We start from the raw sequence: 15,700 nt of genomic DNA, 5'->3' as shown, positions 1-15,700 counted from the left end.
CAGAATCAAATGATCGTAGGATAACACACATTATTTATAAGGAGGCCAACTTCCTGCTAGGGATTGGGTGTCTTGTTTATAGTTAACAAAGAAACCCCACTGAATGGGGGACTTACTGCACATTTTCTGTTTCTTAGTTTTCTGTTTCTCTGCCAAAAAGCCAAGTCTGTAGTGTAATAAGTTAAGCATACTTTTAAACACACTACTCATCCCTTCCTGTTACCTTGCTCAGAACTTCTTTTGAAGCTTATAAAAAAGTCTGAAATAAAAATTCTCCTTGGAAGCCAGTGGGTGGTGCTTTATGCTGATTCCAGAGAAAAAACCATTTTTCAGACTTGTGAACAATAAGGGACACAATACATATTTCTCTTAGGACTTGACTGAGAGGATAGAAGCAGAAACTGGGAGATATGCCAGTATGATCAATGGAAATATACTTCCCCTCCCAGTAAAACCGTCTGTCCACAAACTATTGGCCTCTTTTGGAGCTAAGTTAAAGGAAATTCTCCAACCATTTTCAGACAGATGACAATACCCAATTAGCACCCTGGATTGCTCTTTCTAATAATTTTTAACACTCAACTGGCAAGACACCCTGGGGGACAGGTTCCCTATAACAATATGCTACAACAAACAGCTTAACCCTGTAATAGACGGTTCATGTACACATTTTTATTTCTCATAATTTTAAAGAGCTGATTTATCTTAAAATGAATGAATATGCACTCTCGTTGTCAACTAAGCAGATATAATTGGAAGGCATGATCTTGAAAAACACAAATTTCTGGTGCTATCTCTCTATACATCAGGCATAATATTTAGAAACAAGTCTCTACCACCAGTGGTTAGTCATCAGGTAAATACAATTGCTGCAACTTAAATGACAAACAGTCTGAAAACACTGCCTACTAGAAAGTACCCCCTGCATAATGATTTTGGAGCCAAAGAAAAATGGAAGAATTGAATGGCAGCAGACATTCAATCTAATTGCAGGTGTCTTTTTAACCAGTGAGAGGAAATTGGGGGAAGATAGATTCGTGTTTCTAATCTGCTATCTGTCTCAGATCACGAAAGTGGGGTACCTAAAGAGTTAGGCGTTTTCCAGAAAGAAGTGGAGCAGGGAAATTTGGAAAGATGTCTTTGCCTTAATCAGTCAGAAAAGACTGTCTGACCTGAGGGGAAAAGAGCATTGCTTTCTAAATTGGTCTTCCCAAAGCTACTCTTTCACACTTATCATTCTTGCCTCTAAAACTGCCTTTGTGGGTGAGATTTCGACTCTGAAAACCTCCCAAGAGAGGAGTTCGTGTCCAAGGTCAGGCTGAAAGGCAGTGGCAGAGATGGCTTCAGATTGGTTTCCTGGAAAGTGCGACAAGTTCTTGGCTAGAAATACAATGTGCCTACAAATGAGACGATAACCTGAACAAATGTTCCTTTAAAAAAAAAAAACAACTTGTTTCTTTAAAAAGAGTGCTGGACAATGTCAGTAGCTTGACTGTGGCGATGATTTCACCTGTGTGAAATTAACAAGCTATACACTTTATTTATGTCAATCACACCTAAAAAAACCCTTGTAAAGTAGGGTTTCCTTCTCAGAATAAACTTCTCAGAAAGAGACAGAAAGTAGATTGAGTAGGGCTGGGGTAAGCACAAGGGATCTTTTGAGAGTGATAAAAATATTCTAAAACTGTGTTGTGGTGATGGTTGCACACCTATACAATTTACTAAAATCCACTGATGTGCACACTTCAACTGGGTGAATTTTATGGTGTATAAATTATACTTCAATAAAGCTTTTAGAAAGATTCTTAGACATAGCTTGGTACCTATTACCTAAAAATGAATTATTGGCCAATTATGGGTGGAGAGAAGACATTTGTGGAAATCGGGGGGTCCCCAAAGCCAACTTTCTGAATGGCTCCCCTCTGTTCTGAATTTTTAAGCCTGTGTGAAGCAAATGGTAAGAGGATACAGGACTGGGAACACACAGCTGGGGGCTGGCTCGATTGAGGTCATTTCCCACTTTGTGTTTAATGTCAATGACGGGCATTTGAAAGAGACAATCCATATAAGCCAATAAAAGTGAGTGGAAAAGAAACGGCTGCTTAAAATGTCAAACTCTTTCAAATCAAAACAAAAAACCTAATAATTTAATAAGTGGCATCTGCCCTTTCGTTTTTGTACTTTTAAAACTGTGATTCTCCTTTTGACAACAGAAAAAAAGTTGACATTTTATATCAGCACCTGCATCTTGGCTCTTAAAAAAATAGACAATTTGAAATGGAATTTCTATTCTTTGAAAGAGTAGAAGGAGGTATAACGGGGGCACACAGCAATGGACTCATTCACCTTTAGGATCCCACACTATCGAACTATGGCAGTTAGTCTCAGTCCACGGTGGAAACAAACCTGGTTAGCTTTCTTTGCCAATCAAAATTTCCCAGCCTGTGTGGCTAGTTGGCTAGGCTGATTCAACTATGGTGCAATGAAGTAAGACCATAGGTGTGATTATAAAATGGATCTCTTAGCCTTGGTCAGAGAATGCGACCTTAGCCAGCTGTTTCATGAAGGACTCAAGGATGCCTGGATGGAAGAGTGTGACTGCCTCAACACATTCACACTCCCAGTCCTACAGAAAAAACCCAAAGTATGTGTTCTATTAAAGGATGCACAGAATCTGCCTCAGAGGATAAGGGGTATGATTTTACAGTGAAAACTTGCCAGTGGACATTCTAATGAAAGCTGGATGGAAACACCAATGATGGGTTTTCCAGTACCATGCAGAAGGAAGTGGAGGAACTTGGATGAAGCATTTATAACCAAGGTAGCAAAATCAGTCTGTCTGAGAGACACATGGGCTCAAGGGCCACATATAATCCCTTTATTTGACATTTAAATTATAAACTAGGAGGAAGTGACAACAGAAGTGGTCAAAAGAAGGAAAAGATTGAAGGTGAGAGGGCCTTGATTCTCACTGCCTCTTCTTTTTTTCCTCAATTCAAGACTTTGGAGACTTAAAGCTAAGTCAAGTCCAGGCTGCACTCTTTCCCCAGATTCGTTCATTAACCTCTTCCTCCTACCTCTTCTCTTTTACCTTAACTGTCCCTTTACTCTATTCCTAGCTTCTTACTCGTTTATGTGGATAAACAACTGTGGTGGAGACAAAGAGCTCTAGACACTTACTACCTGTACAACATCATCAAACTTACATAACTATCTAAGCCTCTGATCCTTGGTCTTTTAAATGGGGTTAACATTACAGGGTTGTGCTTAAAATGGGACAGAGTTCACTGAAGCCCTTTGAAAATTTCATCACATGGGTAGATGATTCTTTAATTCTAAGGCACACATATTGCTTCACATTTTAACATCTCTGAAATAAGTATGGATCTTACAATCAATGTGTGTCATAGATTAATTGGTAGCATTGTCCATAAAATAAAGGTGTACTTTTAATTGATGGTGTCTTGGATTATATAAAATATGGCAATTACTATTCCACTTTTTAAAACTTGGTTACAATGTCAGATAAACTGGTTAATCACTGCAACAGAGCAATAATGGTAGATGATTCTTTAAAACCCAGCTTTATTTAACTTTGTGATAAGGAGGTCTAACCTGCTTCATTTTCATACTGGTTGATAATTCTGTGAATATTGCATTTGCTATTGAATTCTGATTTGGGTCTAACACTAGCACTAATTTGAAATCAGATTACTGTATTTAAAAAGAAATATACTAACATGGTCATCTCTAGGTAGTGGACTTATAGGTAGTTTTTTCCTTGTACTTTTCCAAAATTTCTGCAATGAATAAGTATGATATACATAGCTATCTATCTACCTAGTGCATTAGGAAAACAGTAATAACAAATATTCAAAAAGCGGCTTACCATTTTGAGGATTCAAAACATGATGCTTATTCAGTGACCAGCCTCCTAGGTTAGAAGCATCCATCTCAAAACCTTGTAAGATGACTGTCCTTTTCTCCCAAAGAATAAAGTCAGGGCATGTTTCATATTCGTATCCCACAGATACTGTAAACAAAGAGTTAATAACACATTAGAAAATGTGCAAGCATTAGCTTCACTTTTACACTGCTCGATGATTCTGTGGATGCTGCATTTGCTACTGAATTCTGATTTGTGTTGAAATTGGACTGCGAAGGCCTTTCACCCGGAACATACAGGATAGCACCTAGCCTGGCACTGGGTATCCAAACGCAATCTGTCAGTGCATATTAGGGAAAGACATGAACGAGTGAGGGAACGAGTGGTGTCATTAGGTATGTACCATCTGTTTATGGACATTCAGCTTTAGTGTAGGCTTTTCAGTTGGAGGCTGTGTTATAAAGCTGAAGAAATAAGCTCTCCAACGGCTTAAGCTGTGGTGATAGAATTTCTTTCTTTACCTTTGTAGGATAAGTGCAGGGACGGCTGGTTTCTTCTCTCTCCAGAGTGCAAAATGCACTTAGGAAGCTGGCTTTGGAGTACGGGGTCACTTACACGACAACTGACTACACATGAGACTAAGAAAAATTGATTTGCCCAATTTATATTTTCTGTGCTAACCAGCCTTCAGTTTGCTGAGAAGTCTTGAGTTTGCTTACAGCACTGCAAGTGCAAATTCCACCTTGTGAACATTATATTTTGGTTTCTGTGTTTAGCTAACCAATGGGACATCACCCAACATTTGGCTTCAGCTCTTACAAAGCACAGATGTTGTGCATTAAACTTGGAACCCTGGTATGCCACTAAAATGGGAAGTGCAGAGTGCGGTGGTGGGTGCCCCTGCTCTGCTGCAATATGTATAGCTCAAATGCACCAGGTACCAGCCATTTTCTCAGTTGGTAAGCCTGCTTATTTATTGGGACCCCAGATTTCTGGTCCTGGAATCTACCATGTTTTCTGTCCTGATAATGTTCCAAGCCTGAGAGGACTGGCTCATTATACTGCACACCCCAAAACTGCTTTCCCCCTTTCTGGCAGCTGAAAATATCCCCAGTGAGTCATCTGCCAATACTTTTGGGTACCTGCCTCTACCTGACTCTTTAGATGGCCCCGGAGAACTCATCTCTTCTTTTGCCATTTGGTTCCGAAAACTGGTAATGAAAACATGTGCTTAAACAATGCCAGTACAAAAAGTCCTGTGATGAAAAATTAAAGCAAACTGGTTTTGGATTTTGGCATTGGGTGAAGGGAAATGATCGCAATTGTAGTCAAACTGATTTATGTGCTTGTGTGTGTGTGAGTGCACACGCACTGAGAAGCCAAAAAGTTCTTATGATTATGAATATACAACTCTATAACTTTGTGGATCATCTGTGGCCAATTTTAAATCACAGGCTGGCTTCTCTTTGTCTCCTGTGTTACTGAAGCTTTAATAGGAATCAGGGCCATCCTTAAGGGTGTGTGGCCTGTGCAGTCACACAGGGGCCCATGCTTAGAAGGGCCCCACACTTTGTTTTAATGCTCTGCTGTCACTGCCTTGAAATTCTTAATCATTTTTTAACAAGAGGCTCTGTATTTTCATTTAACACTGGGCCCTGCAAATTATGTAGCTGGTCCTGATGGGGATGCCCTCCACCCTGCCATCAGCTGCCAAAGACTCATGGAATACAAACTCATTTTAGCATTAGCTCTAACCAAGCATTATTAGCAAGGGAGATCAATGGGGAGCAGGGAAGACTAATCATAAAATGGAAATAATTTCCAAATGGAAATTAGTTTGGGGTCATGGGTATCAGTGCTATTCTCTATTAAGGTTGTGATGGAAACGCAGAATTTCAGTGATCTCAAAGGTAATGTAGTTCACATGACACTCATGGCACAAGTCCTTGCTGCACCACAATCTCCTTGTTATCTTACCATAGGCCCCACACTTGCTGAAAAAACCCTGATATTATAGAAAGAGGGGGTTTTAGACCTAGGGTCAGAAAAATCTTCTGCTCTTGGGCCTGCCATTAAATAGCTGTGTGGTATCAGGCAAATTATTCTCCATCTTTGAGAGTCATGTTCTTCATTGGTAATGAAGTGGGGGTGGGGTGGAGGGACAGATGGACTAGAATTGAGACCCAAATAGACCCTTTTGGGTCAGGGAACTTGTTATTATGAATTTGATAAAAGTTATGGATCTTCTTCCTAAAAAAATGCCTATGCCCACGGAATTCTGTATGTAATTTTAGGGGGTTCACTGGCCTCCTAAAGTCCAAATAAAGATCTCGGATCAAAGACTTCTGTACCAGATAATTCTTATAACACCCCTTTAGCACTAACACTCTATGATTCCAAAGTGCGTTCTTTCACAGCTGTACTCAATCAGTTCAAGCTGGGTATCAAACCCCAAAACCAAAGGGGATTCTAAATTAATGTTGGAAAAATCAGGTGGCGAAAAGCACACTTAGGGTCACGTGGGTGGGTGGAATAACACAGTTTCTGCTTCTCTTGCCAACATTTAAAAGTCTTGATTAATGAGTAATCAAGATGATAGTGATTATAAGGTCTCTTAAAGCCATCATCTCCCTCCGTACCATTGCCAGGATATGCCTTTATGTATACTGTTAGCCTGGTGAGCTCCCCCTAGAATCCCTTCTCCTGAAGGTGATTATGCAGTTTTGCAAATAAGTAGTGTGCCCTGGTGACCTCTGATGGTGGATTAGAGCCTGTTTTTTCCCTGTCAGTAACAGTTAAAAGATCCCCCAACTCTGTGGCAGGAAGTGCTTATATAAAGTATCAATTTAAGAGTTCTCAGTGCAATGGTAATGAGACCTTCTCTTTTCACCTCCTCCTATCTGCTCTCTGAATTGCTCTCCAATCCACAACAAAAAAGTGCATTGGCTGCAAAGCCCACAATTATATGACTTTTCCCCCTAGTCATAGCATATAGCAACAAGGCAACCACTTCATAAGTTCCCTCTAATTTTTATTACATTCACTTTCTCTGGAGAAAGATTTACAAGCCAATAAAGTCATAATTTATACTTAAGACTTGTCCAAAATTCCAACTGACTTTAATGAGAATGACTGTGTGTCGACGTATTTTTGTATGTGGCTCCTTGCTCCGAGTAACAAGGCAAGGTTTCTTTCTGACAGCAGCCCACGTTAACATCATCCTGGAACTTGCAGTCAGCTTATGGGAAGGCAGACGTTTCACTCCACAGAGCTGAGCTGCTCTCCAAACACACAAGGAACTGGCAAATACAGCAGCAGCCAATCTTAGACTTCCTTTCACGGAAGCAGACAGTAATGTACTACAGGCCTACTTGTTTCCAGAGAATTAAGTGTGGGGGGAAAAGGGCTACTCAGGGGCTGGCACTGCAAATGCTCAGCCCTGACATTACACTCTGCCTGGGACTGTGACAACTGAGTCTCAGCTAAATAAGCAGAGGAGACTGCTACCATTTCCCAGGCAGCCTGTTGCCTATCACACCTGATCATCAACGTACCGCACCTGATCAGCACAGTGTATATAGGCTGTGGATTCAGCCTCTGGTGCTCTGGAGTGGGGACTTGGAAAAACAGTGTATGGGAAGGAAAAAAATTATTCCTTAACATTTCAGAGGTGCTGCAGAAGACAGACTAGTCTGCAGTGAATAGAGATAGGTGGGGAATGAGGACTACATTTCCCAGGGGCTGGCAGAGTGGTTCCATGCTGGTGTGATTATCCTGGGAAGGCAGTTGAGAAAGAGCCATTAATATGGCAGAATACTTTCTCTGAACTGTGTGACTGCCTCCCCTGTGACCCTCTGAATTCCGTCTGGGTTTCTGCCTTCCTCTGTTGCCTCCTTTACCTCCACACAGAGGTATTAATGGGATACTCCTTAAACAAGAGTCATTGTCAGGACAGGCTTGGTAGTTTTGCAGAGGGCTCTGTCCTTTGGTCACAGGATTGCACCTCTCACTTCAGTTAGTCACCATACAGATAGTACACTTGCTGATAAAGAAAACTGTAGTACACTGGGTTATGAAGACTGCAGCTCGCTCTCCCAAAGCTATTTGACATTGGAAAAACAACTAAATGCCCATTCTACTTACCAGAGCAGCAGCATTTGTATGGTGTGGGGATTGCAAGAAGGCTTAGGGCCACAGTGCCCCTGATGCCGAATTTACTGATTGTCACATTTGTCTATAAGGGCTGGGATAGGAGATTGACATGAGGTAGCCAAGGTAAAGAGGCCATGCAATGAAGCTGATGTGCAAAATACAACAAGATTAAGCAGATGATTTTCAACAGCTTCAGGCTAAGGCTTCAGAATTCATAATGGTTGCATTTATGAAGGCAATATATAATTAAGAGTGGTCTGATAGTGACTGTGAGAAGTTTACATGTTACTTCATCAATTCAACAAACACAGAAAAATAATCTCATGACATTTAAAAGGTAACTGACAAAAAGATCAAAATCTTCTTATCCAAAAGGAATCTTTAAATAGAACAGTACATAGTTCCCATTCTTTCAAAATGGTAGTTAATGCAAAACAATAACCACAGCAACAACAGACAGAGACCCAAGGAACCAAATGAGGTCATGGAAACAACGGACTATGACTACTTCTATAAAATGCTGCCAACTGAGAACAGGTACCTGCTCCCAGAACTTCTGCCTTTTCCATTCTCTAGTGATTTATCATAGGATACGATGACCCCAGAGGTTTGTCAGTTTGACACATTGCCCAGTGGCCCGGAATGCTTTCTTTATCTATTATTCCTGGCTTACCGAGAGTGTCAGAATCAGGGGATGAATTTTCATCAGGTGCCTTTCCAGTACTTACAGAGATATTCACACAGTTTTCTCTTTTACCCTATTAAGGTGGTAAATTATAGCAATAGATTTCCTCACATTGAACCATCTTTGCAGTCCTAAATAAACTATTTGGTGATGATGTATGATCTTTTTAATGAATCATTGGATTTGTTTTGGTAACACTTAGGCTCTGTACCATCCCAGTGTACCGAAATAAGGTTTAAACATGATAGTGCAAAAAGTGAGGTCATCGGCTGAAGAGAAACAACAGGTGGGAAAAGTACCAACCATCTAGGGGTCTGGTGGCCACTCAGCACTTCCCCCAAGAGGTCCTGTATACTGAAACCTAATAGGAGATTTATTTTTTCTCTGGCTGCTTTGTCTGAGCCTCACCGCATAAAAGCCAATCTGATGACCTATGTGCCACCGAAGGCAAGGTGATGTCCTGGCTCACAGTCATATTGGTGAGTGTCTTTGTGTCCTGGGGCTCTGCCCTCCTCTCCCATGGCAGACCCACATCCCATTATGTAGGCAAGGCTAAGGGGTCAGCGTCAGCCTCTGTCCTTTTTCATTTGTTGGTTCACTCACTGAACAAATCGGAGGTATTTAATGGGTACCTCCTGTTGTCAGGCACTGGGCATATGAGGATGAACAAGACAGAACAAGCCAGCACCTCCCACCTGCCATGGGAGTGTACATTCTAGAGTGGTGAACAAATATAATGAGAAACCAGGTCACCCACACACCCACAACCCCCCCCCCACCCCCCACACATTGCGAGCAGTGTAATGATGGGGAAATGCAGGGTATTAGAGTGTAACAAGGGAATTTAAGTTGAAACGGGGACGTAAGGAAAAGCCTCCTTATGCAGAAGGGCTTTATCTCATAAAGTATAGGGAACAGCACTGTAGGCAGACAAAGCAGTATGTGTGCAAAGCTTTGAGGCTTATTATCCTTGGGCGATTGAAATAAGGTCACGGGGGCTACAGAGTGACTTTGTCTCTAGTGCATCAAACACAAGTGAACAACAATTCCTTCCTCCTCCCGGTACAAAACCAAACAAAAGATCAGACTCTTCTAGCCACATTTAGGCATTTTTCTTTGGTGAGATTTTAGGAAGTAGATTCACTTTGAAATGGACTAGTTATCCTTTGAAATGATGTGATTGAGTCAAACAGAGACAATATTGTAATGGAAAGAAAGGTGCTGCTGTTTAAGGACTCAGCAAGCATTCACTGAGCTGCTCTGTGTGTCAAGCAGGCCATCTGCTAAAACTGCACATACAGTGGATGTTACACAGGGCAAGATCATTGGTCACATGAGCAAGGCCATATCCTTAAGGATTATCAATCTTCTGGAACTTTCATCCATGGCCTCCTTAATAATTACCACAAAAACATGATTGCCTTACATTTTTGAAACACCTAACAGTTAAATGCATTTTTGTGTGTATTACCTAATTTGAATGCTCACAAAAACTCACGAGGAAGATATATTTACTGCCATTTGATGGCTAAGATGATTGACTCAGAGAGGTATAGTGACTAGTCCAAGGTCATCTGGCAAGTAAATGGCAGAAGCAGACCTCAAACCCAGGGACTCATAAGCAAGCACTTTTTCCCACTATGTTAGATTACAGCTATTAAGGGAAAGGCACACAAAATTTAAAGTGCTAAATAAATAACCTTTTATTTGCTCTGAATTAAAGAGATAAGGATTGGAAGCTAGGGATAGCCTTAAAATAGAAGTACTATGTAACCTGGTTGGCGAAAATCAGTACCCAGTTACATGGTTGTAATTATATCTTGCTGTAATTATTAACAGCATTTCCCTTTTACTCTCAAAATTATCTTGGTTTGAATGATAAATTACATGGTCCCCCAATCTGGAAGCAATATCTCCACAATGCCCTGATATGGGTTGGTAGAGGGGACTGAGAGGCAGTAACAGTCATAAATGCTGACTTGGAAAATAAGTCATATAGTTTGGTAAATCATTCAGTTTTCCTGTCTCTTGACTATGTCATCTTCCCATTGGCTTTTAAATTCTTCTCTGAAAGTCATTTAATTGTGACCCAGGATACACATGGGAGATTACACACACATATAACTGAAACAAAGTTTTCCAAAACAATATTCTGTTAATAGCTTTACATCCCAATATTTTCTATTCCGTTCACCTTTGTTCTATTTCATTTCATTCCATTAAAAACAAAACAAAGCAAAACAGTGGTTGACTCACCAAACGGATTTCACAATCTAGCAATGGGTGTGACTAGCAATTTGAAATTTGCACAGGCCACTTGTTTAGCAGAGTACCAGGATCATTTAAAAACCCTGGTAGGCTCTAGCCACTCTTAGTTTTGGACAGCCTATCTCACATCTTACTGGACATATTAAAATGGATACACCCCCACAACCCACATTAAACATGTTTCATATGTAAGCGTGAAAAGTAAACTGCAGTTGACAGGCTGACATAATGCTCCATTTTGCAGACATTTATTTAAACACTTAATAATGTTGATTTTCTGGCTTTCTTTTCATATTTTGGTGCCAATAAACTTATTTTTCAGGTTGCAAACATTTTTGCGGGTCCTTGAAAAACTCATATCCTTGGTGCTATGCCTATAAAGCTGAATGGATAAAAGAGCCCTGCTCTCAGTTAACGATTATGAATTCATGAGTGGAGAGAAATGATGAAAGATTATTATCTCTGCTAGCTTCTTTGACAGGAAGCCACTGGGGCGTTGAATTGGGTGCTCAGTAAGGTGGGCTGGCCAATTTAGTGGAGAGGCAGCAGAGAAAGGCATACAGAACTCAGGACTGGGAAACCTGAGTTTGAATCCCTGCTCTGTACAGAACTTCAGGCAAGTTACTTGCTCTTTCTGAACCTCAGTTTCCCCCTCTGAAAAATGACAATCATATTAATCATGCCATGCCTACTGGGCAAGAACGTTATAAGGATTAAAATGAGATAATGTAAGTGAAAGTACTTTGCAAATTCTAAAGCACTACCCATTTATTATTAAAATATTCAGTGGATGCTATTTTTGAGGCTGCCCAGCTTGCTCAGGCTGTACTGAAGGGAAATTTATGAACACTAAAGCATCGTTCTCGGGGCTGTTTTGTGTGCACAAAGCAACTGTAGCTTAGCACCTATTACTATTAATGTTCCCCTGTTTCTCTCTAACACGATTTAGACAGACTCCTATGCGTCGTGAACCCTTAGGAAGTCTAGCTGCCCCTGAAAACACCACTCTTTCTTGCCAAACTACTGTACTAAATAATTATGCAATTGTTGTTGCCAATAACCTTGAAGAAAAATAGAATTGTTTATAGCAGTGCTACTAAAAAGTGATGGCTGATTTCCTGAATTTCCAGGACTCCAAACTGCTGCAATTTAATTTAATTAAAATAAAGACCAGGCAGAGTGCGTTATTACATATTGATAATGTATGCACACAGAGGCGGACATAGGGAATCATTTCGACAAAATTCATATAATGGATGCAGATCAGAGCCCCTGAACAAGCCAGTTTGTCAAATTATATAAGCTGTCTGTAGAATTTTAACAGCACTGCGAACTTAACAGTGATGATTTTTTTTACATTGTTTTGCAAGTGGCAGAGTTGGGAAAGAAACGAAATAATATACAATGATTTCCACATAGCATACCATATTTAGAACCAGAGAACAAAGTACTAGGGCCAAATTATTTTAAATGCACACATGGAGTTTTTAGCAGAGTCAAGATGTCTTGTCTGTGTATCAGACAACCAGATCTTTAAGCTGGATGAACTAGTGATGATGGTTTTTGTACTGCAACCCTGGGGGTGATTTTTTTACTTTTCCCTCCAGTTGATCAATATTGTACTTGGATTAATCAATCTTATCAGTTGCCATTGATACTTGTCCAAGGAAGTAGTTCACACAACCTCTGTGGGTTAATTTATTCACTGTGGTATTATCCCTCTAGTTGCAAAGTGTTTCATTACAAAAAATGATGGGATACCCTAGGATCTCAAGCACTCTGTTTCTCACTTTGGCTGTCCTCTCAACACTTAATTCTTCTTCTATGACACTCTAGCCCTTGGAAGTCACACCAATTCTCCACAGCAGAGCTATGTAGGAAATAAGGGTCCCTCATTTCTAACTAAGTGGGCATTTCAATTTAGGTATTCACTGTCACTTCAAACTCGGGTTATTTAAATCTGATCTCCTTTTTCCATCACCCAGAAATGGGTGTGACAGAGGTTCGTAATTAACTGGCATGGGAAGGAAGAAGATGGTAGACCTTCCTTGCCATACAGTTTTAAGCAAAATCCTTGCAAAAACTGGGACTGTGTGAATATTGGTTAAAGTCTGTTTCCTATTGCTGTTTAACAAATTACTACAAACTTAAAGGCTTCAAACAAGACAGATATGTCATCTTACAGTTAAGGAGGTAAGAAATCTGCAATGGATCTCAAGGAGCTAAAATCAAGGTGTCAGCAGGATGAGTTCTTTCCGGAGGCTAGAAGGCAGAGTGCCTTGCCCTTTTCAGATCCTAGAGGCCACCCACATTCTTTCGTTCTTGGCTGCTCCTTTCCCCCTTCTTCAAAGCTAGCAATGTTGCATCTTGCTGTGCCTTTCTTCTATAGTTTCCTGACCTCCCCTCCACATCCCTCTTCCATTTTAGGGACCCTTGTGATGACAGTGGGCCCACTGGGATAATCCAGGATATTCATCCATTTTAAGATCAGTTGATTAGCAACCTTAATTCCAACTGCAATCTTAATTTTCTTTGGCCACGTAACATGATATAGTCACAGGTTCCAGGGATGGACATCTTTGGGGGATGGGGTGGTGATGGCTATTATTCTGCCTACCAAAGGCTATCTACTAGGATTTCTGAATCCAAAACAAATCTGAGAAGGGTAATTAATATATAGCACCCTTGTTACTATCTGTTACACTTTAGTCTGTTTCTTCTCATATCAGTTAAGTGATTTTATAATATGGCCAGGAGTACAACTAAATGTTTTCCTCTTTGTTTGTTTAGGTTAAATCATATCTATTAAGGTATGAGCTCAATGGTAACATACTTGATCCGTTTGTCTCTTATCACCTGCACTATTCATTGTCTGTTGTGTTCTTAAGGTGCTCACAATCCACCTTCAGAGAAGCAGATTCTCCAACTTCATTCTGTCACCTGTTCTAATGCTTTACCACTATGAAGACAATTCTCTTTCCTAGTCTCCAAAGAGATGGAAATAGAGACTAGGTAGTAAATAAAATCCCTTTAACCATGATTAAGTTATCAGGGACATTTCCTACAAGGTAAATAATCCATATTCTATCTTAGGTACCACACTTGAAATTATTTTTGGCTGTTTTCCTTGGGATCTTTGCCAATTTTCTTTCTCTAACCTAAAAAATATGTCCCTTAAGTGCACATAAAATACCATGAGGAGCATTTTTCCCTCCCTCTTTGGTTATTTTTGAGTGGGTCAATTGTCTCTTGCTTTTATTACTGTTGTTAGCCTTAAAAAGGAACCAATAACATATATTTCAGTATTTTAATTAAGACCATTTTATAGTCAGAATGCTTGAAGAAGTTTTGACCAGGAATGTAATTAGGAAATGCAATAGGAAGTAAACCAACACCCACAGGCAAACAATAGGAATGGATCCACTTCATTCCTGGTGTATATACTAGAGTGCCTTTGCCTTGTTTTGTGTTTTACTTGTTTATTCAATCATCCATGCACATGTTAGAAGCTCAGTCATTCTGAGTGCTTAACTATAGCAAGGATGAAAATTTTGAAATTCTTAGCACTGGGGATACTTAAAAGGAAGAGATGTAACAAATTTTATGCATACATAAAGTAAGGTCAATAAAATGGTATAGACATTGTGTAAAACAGTTTTGTGGCTCTTCAAGTCAAACACAGAATTACCATAAAACCTAATAATTCTACTCCTAGGTGTAGTCCCAAAAGAACTCACAACTGGTATTCAAACAATATCTGTACATGAATGTTCATAGCAGCACTATTCACAATATCCAAAAGGTGGAAACAACCCAAATGTCTATATCAGTTGATGAATGGACAAACAAAATATGGTCTATTCATATCTAGCCATATAATGGAATATTATTCACTCATCAAAAGGAATGATATGCTTATACATGCTGTTATGAAACTGATGAGCTCTGGAAACATTATGACAAGTTAAAGAAGCCAGATATAAAAGACCACACATAATATGAATCTAGATGTTTGAAATATCCAAATAGGTTAATCCACAGAGACAGAAAGGAGACTGGTAGTTGTGAGGGCCTGGAGGGTAGGAAGGAGTAGAGAGTGATTGCTAGTGTGTATGGGTAAGTTTGTGGGGTGATGGTGAAAATGTTCTGGAATTACATATTGGTAATGGTTGCACAACCTTGTGAAAATACTAAAAACCACTGAATTGTATATTTTACATGGGTGAACTTTATGGTATGTGAATTATATCTAATAATACTGCTACTTAAAAAAGTAAGGTTGGACTGCAGTTATGTGAACCTTAGCAAGAAATGACTGCTAGACATTATCCTGATCAGCTCTTCATCAGAGGACTGGGTAAATTGCTCAGTGTCACAACTTGAGAAAAAAGTAAACAAAAACAAAAAAACAAAAGGCTGACCCCTTCCCCACAACAACCAACAACCCAGCAAGGGTGCTGGGAAGGGTCATAAGGGATTAAAAACAGAAATCCCTATGGAGGAAAGTTGGAGGGATTTTGGATTATTCTAGTGAAGCAAAGGCTATAGGATAACATACTGGAGAGGAGGATGTAAGGTGGTCAGGGTCTCCAAGCAAGAATCCGATGTCACCTCACAAGTGCTTCCTGCTGAGAGTTGAATGAAGGGACTCTACAGAGGTGTGAGCAGGGTTAAGGGAGACGTACTCAGTGACTGGCAACACTGAAAAG

At 40.0% G+C, this 15,700-nt stretch overlaps 1 protein-coding gene across 2 annotated transcripts in view; it reads right to left on the bottom strand.

The window, feature by feature from the left end:
- Positions 1-15,700, bottom strand: part of TENM1 (teneurin transmembrane protein 1) — a 735,522-nt gene that overhangs the window by 119,855 nt on the left and 599,967 nt on the right. For both annotated transcript variants that reach the window (XM_036880853.2, XM_036880855.2), the window contains exon 21: positions 3,890-4,033. In XM_036880853.2, the coding sequence (XP_036736748.2) occupies positions 3,890-4,033 (144 nt within the window). The remainder of the gene's footprint in view (positions 1-3,889; positions 4,034-15,700) is intronic.

This window comes from Manis pentadactyla, chromosome X (assembly GCF_030020395.1).
Source record: "Manis pentadactyla isolate mManPen7 chromosome X, mManPen7.hap1, whole genome shotgun sequence".
Taxonomy (NCBI): Eukaryota; Metazoa; Chordata; class Mammalia; order Pholidota; family Manidae; genus Manis; species Manis pentadactyla.
This window is presented reverse-complemented; position numbering and strand designations above follow the sequence as displayed.